Source organism: Pituophis catenifer, unplaced genomic scaffold, assembly GCF_029215685.1.
Source record: "Pituophis catenifer annectens isolate HBS135680 unplaced genomic scaffold, rPitCat1.0.hap2 SCAF_2, whole genome shotgun sequence".
Taxonomy (NCBI): Eukaryota; Metazoa; Chordata; class Lepidosauria; order Squamata; family Colubridae; genus Pituophis; species Pituophis catenifer.
This window is the reverse complement of record NW_027256882.1, coordinates 17998675-18018465: the sequence shown is the minus strand read 5'-3', so window position 1 is coordinate 18018465 and position 19791 is coordinate 17998675. Positions and strand designations below refer to the sequence as shown.

The 19791-nt window shown below is 40.2% G+C and overlaps 2 protein-coding genes across 2 annotated transcripts in view; one reads left to right on the top strand and one right to left on the bottom strand.

Moving 5' to 3' along the window:
• Nucleotides 1–550: 550 nt before the first annotated feature.
• LOC139309938 (vomeronasal type-2 receptor 26-like) lies at nt 551–11599 on the bottom strand. Its single transcript, XM_070934120.1, has 5 exons — nt 11542–11599; nt 8252–8295; nt 5972–6184; nt 3870–3996; nt 551–1455 (listed from the first exon to the last, which is right to left on the bottom strand). The coding sequence occupies exons 1-5, from the start codon at nt 11597–11599 to the stop codon at nt 551–553; spliced, it is 1347 nt and encodes a 448-aa protein (XP_070790221.1).
• A 6748-nt stretch (nt 11600–18347) lies between these two features.
• The window catches only part of LOC139309937 (vomeronasal type-2 receptor 26-like), a 65091-nt gene continuing 63647 nt past the window's right edge, over nt 18348–19791 (top strand). The window contains exons 1-2 of the mRNA XM_070934119.1: nt 18348–18581; nt 19081–19330. Coding sequence (XP_070790220.1) covers nt 18348–18581; nt 19081–19330 — 484 coding nt within the window. The remainder of the gene's footprint in view (nt 18582–19080; nt 19331–19791) is intronic.

Here is a 19791-nt window from a genome sequence, read left to right as displayed (position 1 = left end):
GGATGCTAGGATAGTTGTGACTCCACAGAGAGTCATGGAATTCTGAGGTCCCATAAGATCTGTAATTCACCTAACACCTCCAGAAATAACTGATGTAGGCAACCAGAGTGTTGGATGAGGAGTCATCTGCATGATCTTGATACCCAGTTTCCACTGCTCACATCTACTTTCAAGAAAAAGTCACATACAGTAGAGAGAAAGTGTCCATGTTCACACAGATTTAGAGTTTCATATTCACCTCAGGCAAAAGACTCCTTCCCTCTCTCTTTGGGAAGACTTCTCTCTTCTATTCAGCTGTTTTTACTTAATATAACTATTATTTCTTAGCTTGTTCATCTCTGGCTGCATGACAACTTTAATTATTAATTGTTTATTTTATTGTTTGATGATTATGTTGGAATTTAATTTCATTAGTCTTACAGTTTTATATGTTTATTTCCTTCCATTTTAAATAACCTTAATTGTCACATTAATGCAAAGGAAGAATACAAAAGCCCAACAATTGCAATGAAAAAATTAAATGTTACATGCCTAAGAAACAATATCACAGTCATGTCCCTACTTTTATCATTAGACGTTCCTTAGTGTTTAGATCTGGCCTCAGGATTATAATGTAGCATTTGGGGAAGAAGATGAAGCCCAGCAGTCCAGCACTGGAGGCCAAGATGGAGAAGACCTGAACAATCACCATGGACTTTCCTTTGGTGCTCAGATAGGTGGGCAGGAAGGAGATCCAAACACTACAGAAGACTAGCATGCTGAAGGTGATCAGCTTGGCTTCATTGAAGGCCCCAGGGAGATTCCTGGCCAGGAAAGCTACAGTGAAGCAAATGGCAGCTAGGAAACACATATAGCCAAGGACAACATAAAACATGGTGACAGAGCCTTCGTTGCATTGAAGGATGATCTCTCCAGGCTGGGAGTGCAGGTCAGAGTCAGGAAATGGGGGAGAAATTCCAAGCCATGAGGCACAGATGAAAATTTGTCCAGCAGAACCAGAAAGGATGATAGAGTTGGCCAAGCTCTTCCCCAACCATCTTCTCACTTTGTTCCCTGGTTTTGAGGCTAAGAATGCCAGCACCACTGTGATAGTTTTGGCCAACACAGATGACACAGCTATTGAGAAGACAATACTGAACACAGTTTGTCGGAGAAGGCAGGTGGCCTTCCTTGGTCGTCCAATGAAGAAAAAGGAGGACAAGAAGCAAAGCAAGAGGGAGACCAGGAGGATGTAAGAGAGGTCCCGGTTGTTGGCTTTGACAATCGGAGTTTCAAGGTATTTAATGAATATGATTAAAATGAATCCTGTGGATAGGAACAAGAGTAGAGCAATGGACACCAGGATAATGCCCAGATGTTCTTCATAGGAGAGGAAGGTTATTGTTTTTGGGATACATTGGACTCTGCACCCGGTTGAATATTGATCATCTGGGCACTTGGTGCATTTTTCAGTATCTGAGAAAACAGAAAGTTCTTTTATATCTCTTTTCACCTTTCAAGGAAGATCTTCTATGGATGTCATATTCAGCATCACAATACTACCATCTAACAAGCCATGGGTGGTGTACTTTGATACCAAGCCCATGGCAGCAAATGACCTCACCTAGCAATTTCATGTAAAAGATAAAGAAGAAAGGAGAGACTCCAGTCCTGAGAGATGCCCCATTGCAGGGCCTAGGTTTTCTCCTCTATTCCCTAAGAACCCATCAACTGAAAGCAACCATGAATAAAGGAAAACCTTTGGAAAACCCCACCTCCACTCTCAAACCCTGAAACCAGTTCAGAAGGATATAATGATTTATATTATCAAAAGCTACTGAGAAATCCAGAAGGGTCAGAATGTTTGCAGGACTCTTATCAGAGATCATCTGTGAAAGCAACCAATGCCATCTTGGAACTGTACCTCAGCCACCAGTACTGTATCTGAATGACAATCATGCTCTCAACAAACTCTCAACAAATATTGTACTCAGGACAAAACTTGTCTAAGATGGTTGGGTCCGTGGAGAGCCTCTTTAGAATGAGGTGCATAATCGCATCCTTCAAAGCAAATGGTGGGACCACCATTCCTGGGGGAAAAGGGCATTAACTAACCCCAAGGTCAGATTGCCACTATCCTTGAGGCCTCCTCAAATTCCTTTCAATTGTATTCTTTCAACAGGCCTGGGCATTGTGTGGTACCAGAGCCCTGTGTGCTGGTTGTGTCCTGTGTAAAATCTTGATGTATTTCCCTCTTGTAATCATGGTATTTAACGTGTCATCCAGTTTAATTGTTGTTTTAATTGGATGACACCCAAAGACCCTTTGTGTGGGATGCCAGCAATATAAATTTGGTACCCTGTGGTAAGATTGGTGGCCAATAAATTTCACAAATAAATAAAATTGTAAACAGAGATCTTAGAGAAAATTAATTGCTGAAGTAATCCAAGAAAAAAAAAATCTGTTATCTTTCTTTGCAATGATTTTAGTGCCTAAAAATCAGAAGCAGTAATCTATTACCAAAATTTCTAAATTTAGTAATAATTTTAAAGACTGAATGAGTTCAACATTCGTATGAATAGATATTAGGTAGACTGATTAATTAATTAGTTCTCTTTTCTTCCTACTTTCTATTAGATCTGGTTCCTTTTAATTCCAATAATGGAAGTAAGTATTTTTCTTTCTTTTAGAACCACAACTGTATTCCTTCTTGCAACTGTTATAACTGATTGTATTTCATTATTTAATATCCAAAATTGGAAAGATAAGAAGAAGAGGGGAGATTCAGTAACTATCCAACCAAGGAAACCATGATAGTGGCAATGCTGAATCTGGGAATGTTGAAATGGGCTATAAACCATATTTGTGTTTTACCACTTAATCCATAATATGGAAAATTAAAGCACTAAAAATGAAAAAGGCAAACATTACCCCTAATAACAATAAATTTAATTTACATTCCTTCTTTCACACAAAACTGCTCCATGTCTTTTATGGTGAGTCTTTTGTGTGTATTTCTCTTGTCCCTTGAATCCAAACCTTTTCCCTTCGTGGTCCCCTGAATTACTTCTTCCTGCTTATGTAGTTCCATGATCCACATAAAGATTGATTGATTAATTAATTGATTGATTTATGTACAATATATTTTGGGCTGCAATATAAACTGGGTTGGGTGAACAAAAGCCATTGACCTGAATGCATTCCTCAATTTCAAAGGATTCAGATGTTCCTAAGAAAAGTAAAAATGGGAGGATAGCTCCAAACTGGCAAGAAAAGAGAGATTTCCTCTGGCACAAGTAACCATGCATAATCCATCATGTCCTTCTATCTCTTCCTACCTCATCCTTCCAGATCTTTTTCTTATTCCTCCTATAATGGAGGAAATTGGGCACCTTGAAAATGAAGAACGCCCTAGAACTTTGCCATCTTCGGTCTGACCTAAGCATAGTACATAAAATTACCTGTTACAATGTCCTACCAGCCAATGAATACTTCAGCTTCAACCAAAACAATACAAGAGCACACAGTAGATTCAAACTCGATCCAAACTAGACTGCAGAAAATACAACTTCAGTAACAGAGTTGTCAACACCTGGAATGCACTACCTGACTCTGTGGTTTCTTCCCCAAATCCCCAAAACTTTAACCTTAGACTTTCCCTGTAGACCTCACCCCATTCCTAAGAGGTCTGTAAGGGCCGTGCATAAGGGCACCAGCGTGCCTACCTTCCCTGTCCTAATGTTTTCTTTTATTCGTATCCTTTTCATGTATTTATAATTATGTTTACACTTTTATTATATATATTTATATATATATATATATACACACACACACACATTGATCAAAATGCTTTGGCTTAATCCAGTACCTTTTTTTGTGGTGTCACCCACCTTCCTGAGTGGAGATGGTCCCTTCTGGACAAGGAACACAGTCATAGCAGCAAACTGGCTCTCCTTTCCGAGCCCTCTTGAAAAATCCCGGCCGGCAATTTTCCACACATTTGGACTGAGGCAGAGACTAAGCAGAAAAAGAAGAAACGACAAATGAAGTATGTTAGAACTAACCATCAATTAAAAATGGAGATAAACATGATCATTAGTCAATTAGTTGCTGGACTTCACTTAGGTAAATAAGAAATCTTTAGCTCCCAATGTTGTAAGAGATACAACTATTGCATATTACATTTAGTTCCTCTCTTTTGCTTTTGTTCTACCACATTGCAAGAAAGGGCATTTCTACTTAATAAATTCTGGAGAGAAGCAATGGAGGAATAACTAGTGATTCCTCCACATGGTTATATTAGCATACATTCCTCCTCTCTTCATGTACCCATGAATTTAAATTAAGATGCTTTAGTCATATGAACGTTTAGAATGAAATTTATTATGAAAAGTTTATTAAATTTTTATTTTACTAAATTTATCAAAATAGAATAAAACTGTGATGAAGAAAGAAACTTCTGACCAGATGGATCTGAAAAGGTTTCTTCTGGACTACATGTATCATTGCAAAGCCAGCCCTATTTGAAAGTTAAAGTATAAAGGAAAATTTCATTACATATTAGGGCTTAATGCATCTGTTCTTTGATTATTGATATGCTTACTTGATAATTTTATATGGTCACCATGCTGGTGAACTAAGACTAAACTGACTGCCTAGTTTCCAGAACTAGAATGAGATGAGATGGAGGTGAGTCATCAGAATGTGTTCCTCTAAAATGATAATTCAGGCATTTTTTGCTGTATCACATGGGATGTGAATATGAGCCCTATGACAGAGAGAGATGTTTCTAAAGTCAATCCAAAAAAAAGGGCTTTTCTGTTGAAAAACTACAATTAGGTGACACCAATTGGCATGAAAAGACAGAGGTACATTTATTATTGGTTAAATTGGAGCCTCCCTTTTTCTAGAGAGATTTAAGGTGTCTAACAATGAAAATAAACAATTGCATTCAAGGATGTTCCATATAAGGTAAAAACCAATTTTTCCCCCAAATTGTCCCTCATTTCTTCCAATATGAAGAAGGGCTTTTCTTTCCTTTGAATCAAACCTTGTTTCAGTGCTTTAGTTTTCTGACTCAGGGCACATCAGAAGAGTCATTATCATTTTAGATGAATGGAAAGCCTTGGACTTTCTCCCCAGGAGCAGAAGACCTATTCTTCTATCCCCTTGGCATGACAGACAACTATGGACAACTCTGACCATGTATGTTCTATTTAAGAACATCACAGACTATAAACCTGCTCAACCATGGCAAGATAAACCTGAATTCAGAGCAAATTTTCCCAATGGCATCAACAAGAAGTACGTCCAGTCTTGATTAGACTTATTCTTGCCTCTTTCACTGCACTGGGAACTTGGGCATTGGACAAAAGATTTTCATTGTATTTTACTTATCTTAGGTAAGTTGATGCTATCAGCACCAAAACCCACAACACCTGATGTCCCCTTTCACCAGTTTTGATACCAGATTGCACAGGGGACACAAAATAGCCACAATTTGTGTCCTGGAGAATCATCATCCATGTTGCACACAACTGAGTCAATTCAAAACAGTGTTCCATATTACAGCATCTTAAGCAGGGGTGCAATTCAGCAGGTTCTGACAGCTTCTGGAGAACCGGTAGCAGAAATTTTGAGTAGTTCAGAGAACCTGCAAATACCACCTCTGGCTGGCCCCAGAGTGGGGTGGGAATGGAGATTTTGCAATATCCTTTCCCCAGGAGTGGGGAGAGAATGGGGATTTTGCAGCATCTTTCCCCTGCCATGCCCATCGGTAGTAAAAAAAAAATGAATTCCACCACTAATCTGAAGGACCTATACCTTACCAATTGCACTGAAGCCTCCCAAGCCATTTAAGAAAACTATAAGGGTTCTACTCCCCAGATTCAATTCTCACTGAAGGTCATTGTGTTTGGTGAATAGGCTTAGCCACTTGAAATATGTCTCAAGGCTTTGGAAAACAGAGAAATGACACCAATATTTCACCCACCTTGTTGAGCAACTTTAGCTGTGAAAGAGCATCTGGATTGATAATAGTTCTTTGTCTTTCAAAACTGCCTAGTTGTTTACTGATGGAATCTTCCCCAGAAAGAACTAACGTGCTTATGATGTTCACATCTGCTGCTATATCACCATTTTGGTCCAAGTACAGTTTAAGCAGGGAAAGATTGCAAAATTCATTCTTCTTCAGAAAGGGATGAAGCTGGAATGAAACATCCAAGAATCTTAAAAGGAGAAACTTTGGTTTCTTATTCCACATGTTCTTTTCACAACTGAATCTTTCTACTAAAGCTGTGTCACTTGCAAATATCCTGAGTTGAGAGAACAAGTATCACTGTCCTCAAAAGAGAAAAAGAAAGGCTTAGCAAATTTTGTCAATGATATATTGACAAACAATATATTGATAAAATAAATAATTGATAAAATTGATAAAGTATCAGAAGGGTCACAAATAAATTGAACAAACAAACAAATGAAGAGATTATTCATAAAGCCCTTGAAAACAACAGGGTAATTACCAGAAAGCATGGATTTGTCAGGAAGAAAGTTGTGAGGCTGATGTTGTCCCAGGTCATCTAGAAACGAAATATGGCCAGATGAGCTAATTCTACTTTATTGTAATGCTACCGTAACAGAATTTTGCAATTCTGAAAGTACAAAGTGTTTTTTATATTTCAGGGGTTGCCACAAAGAGGAGGGAGTCAAGCTTTTCTCCAAAGCACCTGAGGGCAGGACAAGAATCAATGGATGGAAACTAACCAAGGAGAGAAACAACCTAGAACTAAGGAGAAATTCCCTGACAGTGAGATCAATTAATCAATGGAACAACTTGCCTCCAGAACTTGTGAATGCTCCAACACTTAAAATTTTGACGAAGAGATTGGACAACCATTTGTCTGAAATGGTATAGAGTTTGCTGCCTAAGCAGGGAGTTGGAGTAGAAGACCTCCAAGGTCCCGTCCAACTCTGTTCTATTCTATTCTATTCTATTCTATTCTATTCTATTCTATTCTATTCTATTCTATTCTATTCTATTCTATTCTATTCTATTCTATTCTATTCTCCTATCAACTTGTTTTCAGCCTGAAAATTTAGGAGAATCCTTTCTCACTTTCGTTCTGTCATATTATACAGCTGTGGGCCCTTGAAAACAACAGGGTAGTTACCAGAAAGCACAGATTTGTCAAGAAGAAAGTTACCAAGCTAATATTCTACCAGGTAGAGAAGACATAAAACACAACCACATCAGCTAATTCCACTGTACTCTAAGGCTCCATTAACAGAAACTTGCAAGTCTTAAAGTCCAATTCTCACACCAACTCTTTTTACAGCCTGAAAAATAGAGAGGATTATTTCTAATTTTCTTTCTCTACCCACTATGAACCTGCATATTCCCATCCTCTTATCAGATCCTTCCGTAGGCAGCATTTCTTCTACCTGTCCCAAACATCATTCTCACATATCATTATATTTCCTAAATAGATTATGGAAATGCTGGGGATATAATTTGATTTCAGTAAAACATTTTTTTGATGCAATTAGGAATCTAGTAAATTATGGCTGGATGATGTGGATAAAAATTGTTATACTATTGCACTCAATAAATTTCAATGTCTTTATAAAACTCTCTAATTATAAATAGCAATTAGTCCTTGGTCATCTATTCTATATTTTTTGTAATACAGAAAAGTAGAGTTGACAAATCATGATTTTTGGATAAAACATTTATACCAAGTCATACATAAAGGTATTTTGAATTTATTTAAAAATGCCAAACTTCAAGAAAAATATTTATGATTTCCTGATTTAGATAAATGCATAAATGAAAGCCATTAGAAAAATAATTGATTTGTAGCAACTAGGACTTTAATGAAGTATGACATACAAGAGAAAACGGATGGTGGCTTTAACATAGATATTTCATTAAGATTTCATTTGTATGCTTTCGTGTGTGTGTGTGTGTGTGTGTGTGTGTGTGTGTGTTCATACTGGTCATTGATTAAAATAAATTAGTAGTACTGTATTAATGATTGGATAATAATTGTGTGCAGTTGGATGATAATGTCGTTAATGACGCACTGGAGAAAGGATGATGGAAGCTACACTTGATAAGAACATTTGTGAAGATGATCTCAAAATAGTAGATTGCAAACCAAATGTGAGTTGGCAGCATGATGCTCATGGAAAGAAGGCAAATGTATCCATAAAAGTTTCAGGAGTGAAGGTCCTGGTTTGGAGAGAAACTAAATCAAGTAGAAAAACACCTTACAGGCACCACATTCTTGAGAAGCCATTGGACAAATACTGGATCAGCTTTAAGGAAAGGCAATGAAATCAAGGAAGAGATCAAAGGAGTTGATCTTAGCTTTAAGGGAAGACAAGGAGGAGAACAATCAAATTTCTCTTTGAAGGCTGGAAATCAGAAGGAGTCTGGAAGCATCTTTTCCAACTGAAAGAACCTCTTGATTGGAAAAGGGAGGATACAGTACTCTTTCACTAACTGAAAGATGGAAGCTTCCTGTTACTCCAGAGTGTTGGACATGGAAAAATGAGAAACTGAGCTCTGTCACAAGAGAGGAGATGCTGGCTGAAGGAGATGAAAAACATCCTAAAAAGAGGAGCAATTTTAGAGGTTATCCAGTGAAGCAGAGAAGTTTAGTCTCCCCTTCACTGGTTGTTTTAATGCAAAGACCTAGCAACTTTTAAGGATATTGTTGTTGTGTTACCAACCAGCAGAGTAGATTGCACAGAGAAACATTGCTGAGAGCAATGAATAAGAGTTATGCAAACTGGTTTATCAAAAGCTTACTTTATAGTAGAAAAACAGTCTCATAGTCTTTAAACAAATTCCAAGTCTTTGCCAGTAAATCAGTCCAGTAGTTACAGAATCTTCTTACTCAACAAACAGTAGTTGGTTAGAATAACAAACTCACTCTGGTTCACAAACCACGATGGTTACAGATCCATCAAACGATGATTAGCAGATAGCAACTCCTCTCAATGGTAGCTTATCATCACAGCTTCATCATCTCATGATCTTCATAGCAGCTTCATCATCAACAGCAGACTGAATACGTTACAGTACCTTGCTTAAATATTCTCACAACCAGTAATTATGTAATTACAGCATGACTCAGCATTAAAGCCACATAATACATATACAGCTTAAAGTTACAGTAAACTTATATTGCCTGTACAACATAGTTATGCTCAAACCATATCCCAACAGCAACCATCACTTAAAGAAGCTTTAACTGGGATTTTTGTAAAGAAGAGGTGTGGTGCTACATGGTCTTAGGGTCTCCTTCAAATTTATGAGCATAAAATTCTAAAATGCTAATAACAAATTAAACAAAGATAGGAATTCATCTAAAAATGCATGGATTATAAAATGAATACTGTTTAATATCAAAATGTATAGGTCATGGTACCCGCTCTTTGGAAATTTATCCATAAGTGGTTATATGGGCCAAACCTGTTGGTCTTTTGAAGCACAAAAAGTTGAGATAGTTTCCTTTCTCCCTTGTATTCCTTCTCCAGAGAAAGTAACTTTGATGGATCATTGTCAGGACCCCATACCTGCCATGACTGCAGCCTTTGAGTCCCCAGCCTCTCTTCTCCCTCTTTCCTTCTCCTCCTGGATATGGAGGAATATGCAGCATTCAAGGCATGGGCCAGAATATTAATCAAAGTGTAAACAAGGCGGTTATATAGGTTCCACATCTTGTTTCTTTCCACGTTGGTCTTCAGTGGTGATTTCTGAATGCATCTTCTCCGGCCTTTGACAGAAATGATGTCTTTTGAAAAAGAACAGTGAAGTGATTTATCTCCAAACTGTGGTTGCATAAGGAGATCTTGATCAAAGGAACTATCATTTGGTCTTTTTCTCCATTGAAAGTCATAGGTCCAAACACTATGGACATATTTGAGAAATGGGTGTCTTCTTATTTGCAATTCCCCAAAGCCTGCATTTATCCAGACTTTCCCTTCAATGGGTTCTGGCAAACTGTTAAGTGTTGAATGGAAAAAACGAATTCTGTCCCAAAGGAAATAATATTCTACGAAGTGAACAAAGACATTGACTTGCCTCCACTTAGAGATAGCCTCCCTAAGCATTGCTGTAGGTGTAGTGGTTGACAATTGTTGTGATATAAGAATACAAATTCCATTCCTGACAAGTGTAGGAGTCAAGGTCCTCATGAAATTCTCTCCATGCTCTGTGTTTGAGGCAAAGAGACCAATCAAGGTCCATCTGAAATGGAGGAGCAGTTGGACAATTCCTGGGTAGAGAATCCCTAATTTGGGGACCATGTTGTAGAAAAAAGGGAATTGACTTTTATCACTCAGAACTTCTGAAGCAGTGAAACGGATCTGAAAAAGCAATGAAGAATGCTGTATTTAGGATCAGTTATTAGATTTCAATACATCCAACTTGTTTTGTCATGAACATATTAAAATATTGCATTGTTGATTACCTGGTAGACCATATCAAGATACAGAATATTAAACACAGAACATTAGCAAGACCAGAAAAAATACAATAAAAGAGACAAATTAAAGAACCAGAGTAAAGAATGCAAATCATATTTCTTTATCACTTCTACATTTTTTGGCAATCAGACCCATATTTACAGATTTCAGCTGACCCGTTTTGTTCAAGTAAAGAGTTGTATTATATGCAAGTTTTAAATTCTGTCCACAGAGGAAACATGTTGTTGTCTTAATATAAGGATTGCAATAGGTCTTTCATTTAATGTGCATTCCAAGATACTGATCTCTCTCTTTCATTTTATCTCTGATGCTAATACAGGTCTGGTCGATATCCTTAGTTAATTGTACATATTTAACCATTGTGTCCGGCTACTCAAATCTTGCTTGTGTAAATATCAGCCTAAGATGTGCATCCATTTCTGTGTTTAAAAATTTCACAATACTGTAACAGCATTGCTAAAAAAGCATTAAGAGTTGTTAACCGAATCTTGCATTGTTTATTCTCCGGTAATATTGAACTGCAAACTAGGGCATACAAAACTTTTGCCAGACCAATCCTTCAATACAGCTCATCTGTCTGAAACCCGCACTGGATATCGGACATTAATACAATAGAACGAGTCCAGAGATATTTCACAAGAAGAGTCCTCCACTTCTCTGCTTGCAACAAAATACCTTATGCCACCAGACTTTAAATTTTGGGTTTAGACAATTTAGAACTTCACTGTCTTCAGTCTGACCTAAGCATAGTACATAAAATCATCTGCTACAATGTCCTACCAGCCAACGAATACTCCAGCTTCAACCAAAACCGAGGGCCCAGGGGAGAGGCGGGGGGGGTGGCAGTTATTATTAACGAAAGTCTTAGTCTCAGGGAGACCACTGTGCCACAGATTGCCAGATGTGAATCCCTCTTTGTGAGTTGGGGTCATGGGGTTCAGATGGGCTTGTTGCTTGCATACCTGGCTCCCTGCCGCGCGGCAACAGCCCTGCCCGAGCTCCTCGACGTGATAGCCATGGTGGCAGTTGATACACCCAGGCTTATGGTCATGGGTGATTTCAACTTGCCGTCCATTGGTGAAACGTCTGAGACGGCTCGGGAGTTCATGGCTTCCATGACGGCCATGGACCTTACCCAACTAGTTCAGGGGGGGACACACTCTGGACTTGATTTTTGTCTCTGGCCAGTAGTTGAGTGATCTTATTATAGGGGATATAGACATGGAACCCTTGTCATGGTCAGATCACTCGCTCCTTCGCCTGGACCTTCGAACCGCTACACCCCGCCGCAGGGAGGCGGAGCCAATAAGATGGGTCCGCCCCAGGCGCCTGATGGATCCTGATAGGTTCCAGATGGAGCTTGGGCCATTTCCTGAGGATCTAGCACATGACTCGGCTGAGGACCTGGTAGCCGCCTGGGATCGGGCGGCTGGTGGGGCCTTGGACCGAATCGTGCCTTTGCGGCCTCTGACCCGGTGCCGATCCCACGCAGCTCCTTGGTTTACTGAGGAGCTGAGGGAAATGAAGCACTGGAAAAGACGCCTGGAGAGCGGTTGGAGGGCCAGTCTCGCTGAATCTGATCGAACACTGGTAAGGTCGCATATTAAGACCTACCTAGTGGCGATAAAGATGGCAAAGTTTAATTACTTTTCCGCCTCTATTGCATCATCAGGGAATCATCCGGCCGCCCTGTTTAGGGTGACCCGCTCCCTGCTCTATCCGGGAGTGCGGGAGGATCCCCTGGAAGGCAGGGCGGAGGATTTTGGACAATACCTGTATGAGAAAATCGCTCAGATCCGGGGGGATTTGGACTCTGACTGGGTAGATCAGGGCAGGGTGACGAGGAATAGTCTTGAGAATGTTATCTGGGAGGAGTTTGATGCTGTGACTCCCGATGATGTGGACAGGATTTTGGGGAGACTTAGTACGGCCACATGTTTACTGGACCCGTGTCCCTCCTGGTTGGTACTGGCTTCCCGGGAGGTTACACGAGGCTGGCTCCAGGGTGTTATCAACGCTTCGTTGAGTGAGGGTTACTTCCCCGCTGCCTTGAAAGAGGCGGTGGTGAGGCCTCTCCTCAAGAAGCCGTCCCTGGATCCGGCAATATTGGCCAACTAGCGTCCTGTCTCCAACCTTCGCTTCATGGCGAAGGTTGTTGAGAGTGTGGTCGCGCGACAGTTTCCACAATTCCTGGAGGAAACATCTTATCTAGATCCATTCCAGTCGGGTTTCAGGTCTGGGCACAGCACGGAAACGGCATTGGTCGCGTTGGTTGATGATCTCTGGAGGGCTCGGGACAGGGGTTGCTCCTCTGTTCTGGTCCTGTTAGACCTCTCAGCGGCTTTTGATACCATCGACCATGGTATCATGCTGCACCAGCTGGAAGAGTTGGGGGTGGGAGGCACCGTATTGCGGTGGTTCTTCTCCTTTCTCTCCGACCGGTCACAGTTTGTGTTGGCAGGGGGCAGAGGTCGACCTCGAGGCCTCTCATCTGTGGAGTGCCACAGGGATCGGTCCTCTCGCCCCTTCTGTTCAACATTTATGTGAAGCCGCTGGGCGAGATCATCCGTGGCTTCGGGGTGAGATACCATCAGTACGCTGATGACACCCAGCTGTACATCTCCACCCCAGGCCACCCCAACGATGCCCTTGAAGTTATGTCTCAGTGCCTGGAGGCTGTGTGGATCTGGATGGGGAGGAACAGGCTCAAGCTCAACCCTTCCAAGACTGAGTGGCTGTGGCTCCCGGCATCCCGATATAGTCAGTTGACTCCATCACTGACTATTGGGGGCGAGTCCTTGGCCCCCACAGAAAGGGCTCGCAATCTGGGAGTCCTCCTGGATATGCAGCTGTCCTTGGAGGAACATCTGACAGCTGTAACCAGGGGGACCTTTTATCAGGTTCGCCTGATTCGCCAGTTGCGGCCCTTTCTTGATCGGGATTCCCTGTGCACAGTCACTCACGCCCTCGTCACCTCTCGCCTTGACTACTGCAATGCTCTCTACATGGGGCTCCCCTTGAGGGGCACCTGGAGGCTCCAGCTGGTCCAGAACGCAGCAGCGCGGGTAGTGATGGGAGCAACATGGCGCTCCCATGTAACACCGCTCCTGCGCGAGCTGCACTGGCTCCTGGTGGTCTTCCGGGTGCGCCTCAAGGTGTTGGTTATCACCTTTAAAGCGCTCCATGGCATAGGGCCTAGCTATCTTCGAGACCGCCTGCTGCTACCGACGACCTCCCAGAGACCCATGCGCTCCCACAGAGAGGGCCTCCTCAGGGTGCCATCAGCCAAACAATGTAGGCTGGTGACCCCCCAGGGGGAGAGCCTTCTCTGTGGGGGCACCTACCCTCTGGAATCAGCTGCCCCCAGAGATAAGGAGAATCCAAGACCTCAGTGCCTTCCGCCGTGCCCTTAAAACCCACTTTTTCCAGCAAGCTGGGCTGGTTTAGGAAAATTTTTTTTAAAATTTTTAAATGTTTAATTGGTTTGTGGTTTTTTAAATTTTGGGCCAAATTTGTATAGATTTTAATTGTTTTTAATATTTGTATTTCATGTTTTTAATTCTGGCTGTGCACCGCCCTGAGTCCTCAGGGAGAAGGGCGGTATATAAATTGAAAAATAAAAAAAAATAAAAAAAAACAATACAAGATCACACAATAGATACAAACTCATGGTAAACCGATCCAAACTAGACTGCAGAAAATACGACTTCAGTAACAGAGTTGTCAACACCTGGAATGCACTACCTGACTCTGTGGTTTCTTCCACAAATCCCCAAAACTTTAACCTTAGACTGTCTACTGTAGACCTCACTCCATTCCTAAGAGGTTTGTAAGGGGCGTGCATAAGTGCACCAGCATGCCTGAAGACTTCCGGTTGATGATTCATGGCGACATGGCATGGTAAGAGCGATCGCTCCTTTCCACTGCCACTTATCGCCGCGTTTTGGTGACCCTTCGAGGCGTGGAAGCTCGGAGGGCTTCGCAGACAAATGTGAGGCATCAGCAGGCTGAGTGTGAGTTGCAAACCCACCCAGTCGGACCGATATTCACTGTCGAACCAACGCGGCGCATCTGCCTTCTAATGGCGGACCCAAAGCTGCGATAATCAACGAGACGGGAAGCAAGAAATTCCAGTGAAAGGGGTGTTGGAGAGCACTCATATCCACTCTCCCCCGAACACGCTTGAATTCTGTCTTAATTGTGCCAGCTGGATCAGATCGAAAGGATCTACAAAGGAACGAGTGGAGACTGCAAGAGAAGGAGAAGACGACATTCGAGAGGGATCGCAGACAAGCCGGCGAGAGAGCAGAAAGGAGAGATTTGCGAAGTGGAGTAGCGGCGCTACAAGAAAGTGGATGTAACTTGCCGATTGGGTGGAATGAGAGAATTTTAAGGATCCCGAATGTGGATTTGTTGACCGAGAGAGAAGAGCGGTTGGAGATTAGAACCGGAAGTGTAACCATATTGAAAATCAACGAAAAGAACAACAAGTGTCTAGAGCGACTAGAAGGACTACCAGGAGAAGACAAGTAGAACAATTGAGCTAAAATACTTCGATAGCTTAAGACACTAAGAGATGGGGGAAGTGAAAACTGGTGATATTTGACTATTACGTTTCCCCACCTTGGCTTTTATAAGTGAAGATACTGAAGGGATTAAGAACAACCAAGTAATTAATCATACTGATATAAGTTTTTACTAATTCCAGTACATTAGTGTATTAATATTTGTATTATTTTCTATTAGTCTTTTTACCTGCTTACATTTAGAGTATTAGAAGAATCTATTTATATAGCTTTGTATAAGCTTGATTATATTAAATACCTAATTTATTGTAACTATTTATATTTAAGGCATATTCCTCTTCACAAATTAATTACATTATTTAGTATAATTATTGATAAATATTTGATTCAGAGACTTATTAATTGATTGATTAACTAACTGATTGCTTATTTAATTACCTATATATATTAATTAACTGATTGTGTATATAACTACTTATATATAGATAACTAATATAAATAAGAACATATCTAATTGACATTTGAGATTAGTTAAACTAAGTGTCACTGCCTGTTATATCTGATTAACTACTAGTAGAACTATAATTGAATTAAGTGATTGATTGATATATAATATATGATTAGTTATTAGTAGAATTGCAATTGATTGAAGAGTGAATGTGAACAATATATATCAATTTGCTTATTGGAAAGAGATTAGCATTTGAATAGATATAACTGGATTCAGATAGAAGAGACTAATAGATTTGATTGAACTATTGGGGGATTGAATTAAGGGATAGATAGAGTAGGGAGTTGCAATAGGTAAGAAATAATCAAAGGCACATAGTGGTTCTAGCAGATTAAAAGAAGACAGATCAAGCAAAAGGGAAAAATAAATAAATAACAACTAGTGGATGACCATCTGGAGAAACATAGAAAAGATAGTTAGAGACCAGGCAAGAGTGTTGAAGGAGATGACAAGCCTTTCATCTACAGTGACCAAAACCGGGAAAAAAACAACTCAAAACCTACCTAATCCCACGATCACGATGTCATCACCAGCAATGCAAAAGTCAACAGAAGGACTATCCAAGACTGAAAAATCAGCCATGATCCCCACCATGCAAGCAATGCAATCGACACTAACAGTGACACAAGAGACAATGCTCATGATGCAGGAAAAGATGGCTAGTAATCATTTAGAACTGAAAAGGACATTAAAGTTATTGATCAAAAAATGAATGATATACAGCAGACAATACAAATGAATGATCAGAAAATAAATAAGATGGAGTCCAAAATTGAGCAACAAGAAAAGAACCTGGACGCAGTAGACCAAAAGTTAATGATGCAAAACAGGGAACTGGAGGACTCGATCACGCAGTTAGAGATGGACAGAGCCTCCTTCTATCTGCGCTTTCAAAACATCTCCGAAGATAAGGATGAAAACTTGGGTCAGGTTATGGCGGAATTAATAGCCGAGGTTCTACAACAAGACACAGATGAGATAATAAAAGAACTGGACGAGGTGTATAGGGTACAAACCAATTATGCCAGACAAAATAAGTTGCCTAGGGAAGTCCATATAAGGTTCGCATGGAAAAAAGTCAAGGACATTTTCTACAATATGGTGAGGGGAGAACCAGTCAATTATAAAGGAAAGGAGGTGATTGTGCTGAAGCAAGTCCCGAGGAGGGTGAGAGAATTAAGAAGGGATTACAGATTCCTAGCTATTCAACTGAACAAGAGGAACATACTCTTTAGGTGGATTCTGCCGGAGGGTATGTGGATAACATGTCAAGGGAAGAAAATGAAAATAGGAAGTTTGGTAGAGGCCCAGGACTTTTTAGATCAACTGAGAGGGTCAGAGGAAGATCAAAGCAGTAAAGAGGAATTGGAAGTGACCAACACAGAAGAGGAACTCACCCAGCAAAGAAGACCCAAAGAAGGGACCACAGAAGAGAAAGAGACAGAAGAGAAGGAAAGCAAGGAAGTAAGGAAGAAACAAAGACCACAGAGAGTTTCACACACGAACAGGAACTAAAACAACCCAGGCTATAAGAATGGATGACTGGAAACTCTTATCGATCAATGTAAATGGCTTGAATGACTAGAAAAAGAGAAAAATATTCTTCAACAAATTAGTTAAGCAAAATGTGGATATAGTATGTCTCCAAGAGGTTCATATAAAAAAAGAAAACGGAAAATATTTGGAATTCAAAAAACTTGGAAATCTCTATACCTCATTAGAAGAAAAAAAAAGAGAGTGGTGGCTCTGTATATTAAGAAATAAATAAAAGCAGAACTGAAATATGCAGACTCAAAGGGTAGGATTCTAGTGGTGGAAATTAAGAGAGGTAATTCCTCAATATTAATAACAGTTATATACGCTCCGAATAAAAATCTGAGAGAATTTTACCACAAAGTACGAGAAATATTAAGCAAAATGGACAATAACAACATATGCTTAATTGGAGATTTTAATTGGAGTGATAGACCCGAATAAAGACCACAAAAGACCTAAAGGCCAAAAGAAAAAAAGGAAAAACTTACCAAAATCTTTTTTTGATCTTGTAGATGAATTGAACCTGGTAGACATCTGGTGAACCTTACATCCACATAAAAGACAATATACTTTTTACACAAACTCCAAAAAATCTTGGTCCAGAATTAATAGGATGTGGGCAAGTAGAAATATAGGAATGGATATCATGTCAGCTGAGATTGCACCCAATATATGGGCAGACCACAACCCATTGGAGATCAAATGGAGGAGCGGATATAAAAGGAGGAATGTAAGATGGAGATTAAACACACAATTTCTATGGGATAAACAAAATATTGAGAAAATAAAGGGAGAACTAAAAGCTTTCTTTGAAGAAAATGAAAAGGAACCAACCGATCGAGGAATAATTTGGGATACAATGAAGGCATTGTCATATATAAATGCCTCATCCTTGAATGAAAGAAACACATATCCATAGAATGTCAAGAGTTAATTCATTCTCTCCTTTCTAATGTATTCCTCACTAACCACTCCCCACTTCTAATCCCGCCTCCCTGGTATAAAAGATGATGTACACCCTTTCTCCTTGCTTCTTTCTACAATCACTTTGTGAATAAAGAATGCCTTCTGTAAATAAACTATCTTCTATTTGAATAATAAGAAGTCTGAATTCATTATTGAGTCTGATCCTCGAATTACGGCAACAATCTGGTAGCAGAGGATGGTTAGACTGACTCAATAAATAAACAAAAATGCCGAAGAAAGAAAACTCCAGAAACAAAAGAAAAAGACCCAACACCAGGGCACACACCAAAGAAATGGAAACAGATCAAGAAATAACCAACGAAACTACAGTTAAAATGACAGAAGAATCTGAAAACCTTACCACAGACGACGAAAAGGTAATCGATGAATCCAGCGACCAAGAAGCGAGCGAGACAGAAAACAACTCACTCAGACTAGAAATACTAAGACTACTGAAAAGCCAAAAAGACGACAAAAATCTCATCGCGAACCTCCAAGACATCATAAAAGATAGCGGAGCAGCGAGAGAAAAACACATCAACACATCAGAGCCAAAAGACCACGAAACGGTGAGCAAATTACCCATAGATGAAAATATAGCCAAAGAAAAGACTAGCAATACCGCACAAAATTTTGAATGGCAGCCATCTTGGATTTGTCAGCCCGCCAAAATGACTGACCCAGAACCAATCAGAAAGCAGAGTTTAAAATGGCTGGTGCGAAAAACTTTGCACAACTTAAAAAATAAAGAAGAAAAATTCTACTCATCAGAAGAATCTGATACAGACACCGAAGAAACATCAACCAAACTACAAATCGAAGCAGCTATGAAAACACACTTCACCGCCTTCGGCCCGAAGTTAAAAATCACTAAAGAATCAACAAAAGTATCAAAGACAGCCAATCAAATAATAAAGAAAAGGCAACTACACGATCCAATGACGAGGACACAGAAACAAACACACAAGCGTCCCAGCATCGATTAAAGTCCACTCCGATCCGATCCGATCGACAAGAACGCTAATGCCTGAACCCAGAGAGCCTTGCAAATACTCGCCCACACCGCAGATGCTTCAGGGAGCCAGAAACCTCAGCCAAGACGACTACAATGAAAAGAAACAGAATCCGATCCACACCTGGACACCCAAGGTCGAGCCGGAAAGAGAATCCTTAGAGGAAGAGCACTACGAGGGAGCCGCAGCAGCGAGAACCTTCCCCGACAGCTTCAGGAACGAAATGATCAACGCGCATGCGCGAATACACCCAGATGAACTTAGAGACAATAAAAGGCAGAGGGAACCATTCAGACTGATTGCGAGTATCCCTACACCATTCTGCAATTACCAGCATATACAGGACCATGGACAACCACCAGCTGTAAGTAATGCAACAAATAACATTGGAAATTTGCCTAATGATTTTCCAAAATTGAGAATAGACGGTGTTAATTTACAGGAATGGAGTCAGCAACTCCAGGTTGTTTTCTTAAAAGAAAATTTACTGTTTTTCATAACTAACCCTCCTAAAAAACCATGGACACTGAAATTGGACTGCCTGCATCACAGAGCCTTTTATTTACTAATCTCTAGTATCTCACCTGCTATTTATCATAGTATTAAGCATAACCTAACTGTCTCAGAAATAATTCATTGTATGTTTAAACTATTTCATAGTGAAAGTGTGGCAACCACAACTAGAATGTCTAAAAACTTTTTCTCAGCCAGGGTAAAACCTGGCACTACTATAAGTGAGCATCTATTATTACTAAACTCTACTAGA

Coding starts and splice junctions, on each gene's coding strand:
- LOC139309938 (XM_070934120.1), bottom strand. CDS start 11,599: ATGGCCGTCATGGAAGCCATGAACTCCCGAGCCGTCTCAGACGTTTCA. Junction 8,296..11,541: donor AGACGTTTCACCAATGGACG/GCAAGTTGAAAT, acceptor CTTTCCTTAAAG/CTGATCCAGTATTTGTCCAA. Junction 3,997..5,971: donor AGCTAAAGTTGCTCAACAAG/GTGGGTGAAATA, acceptor TTTTCTGCTTAG/TCTCTGCCTCAGTCCAAATG.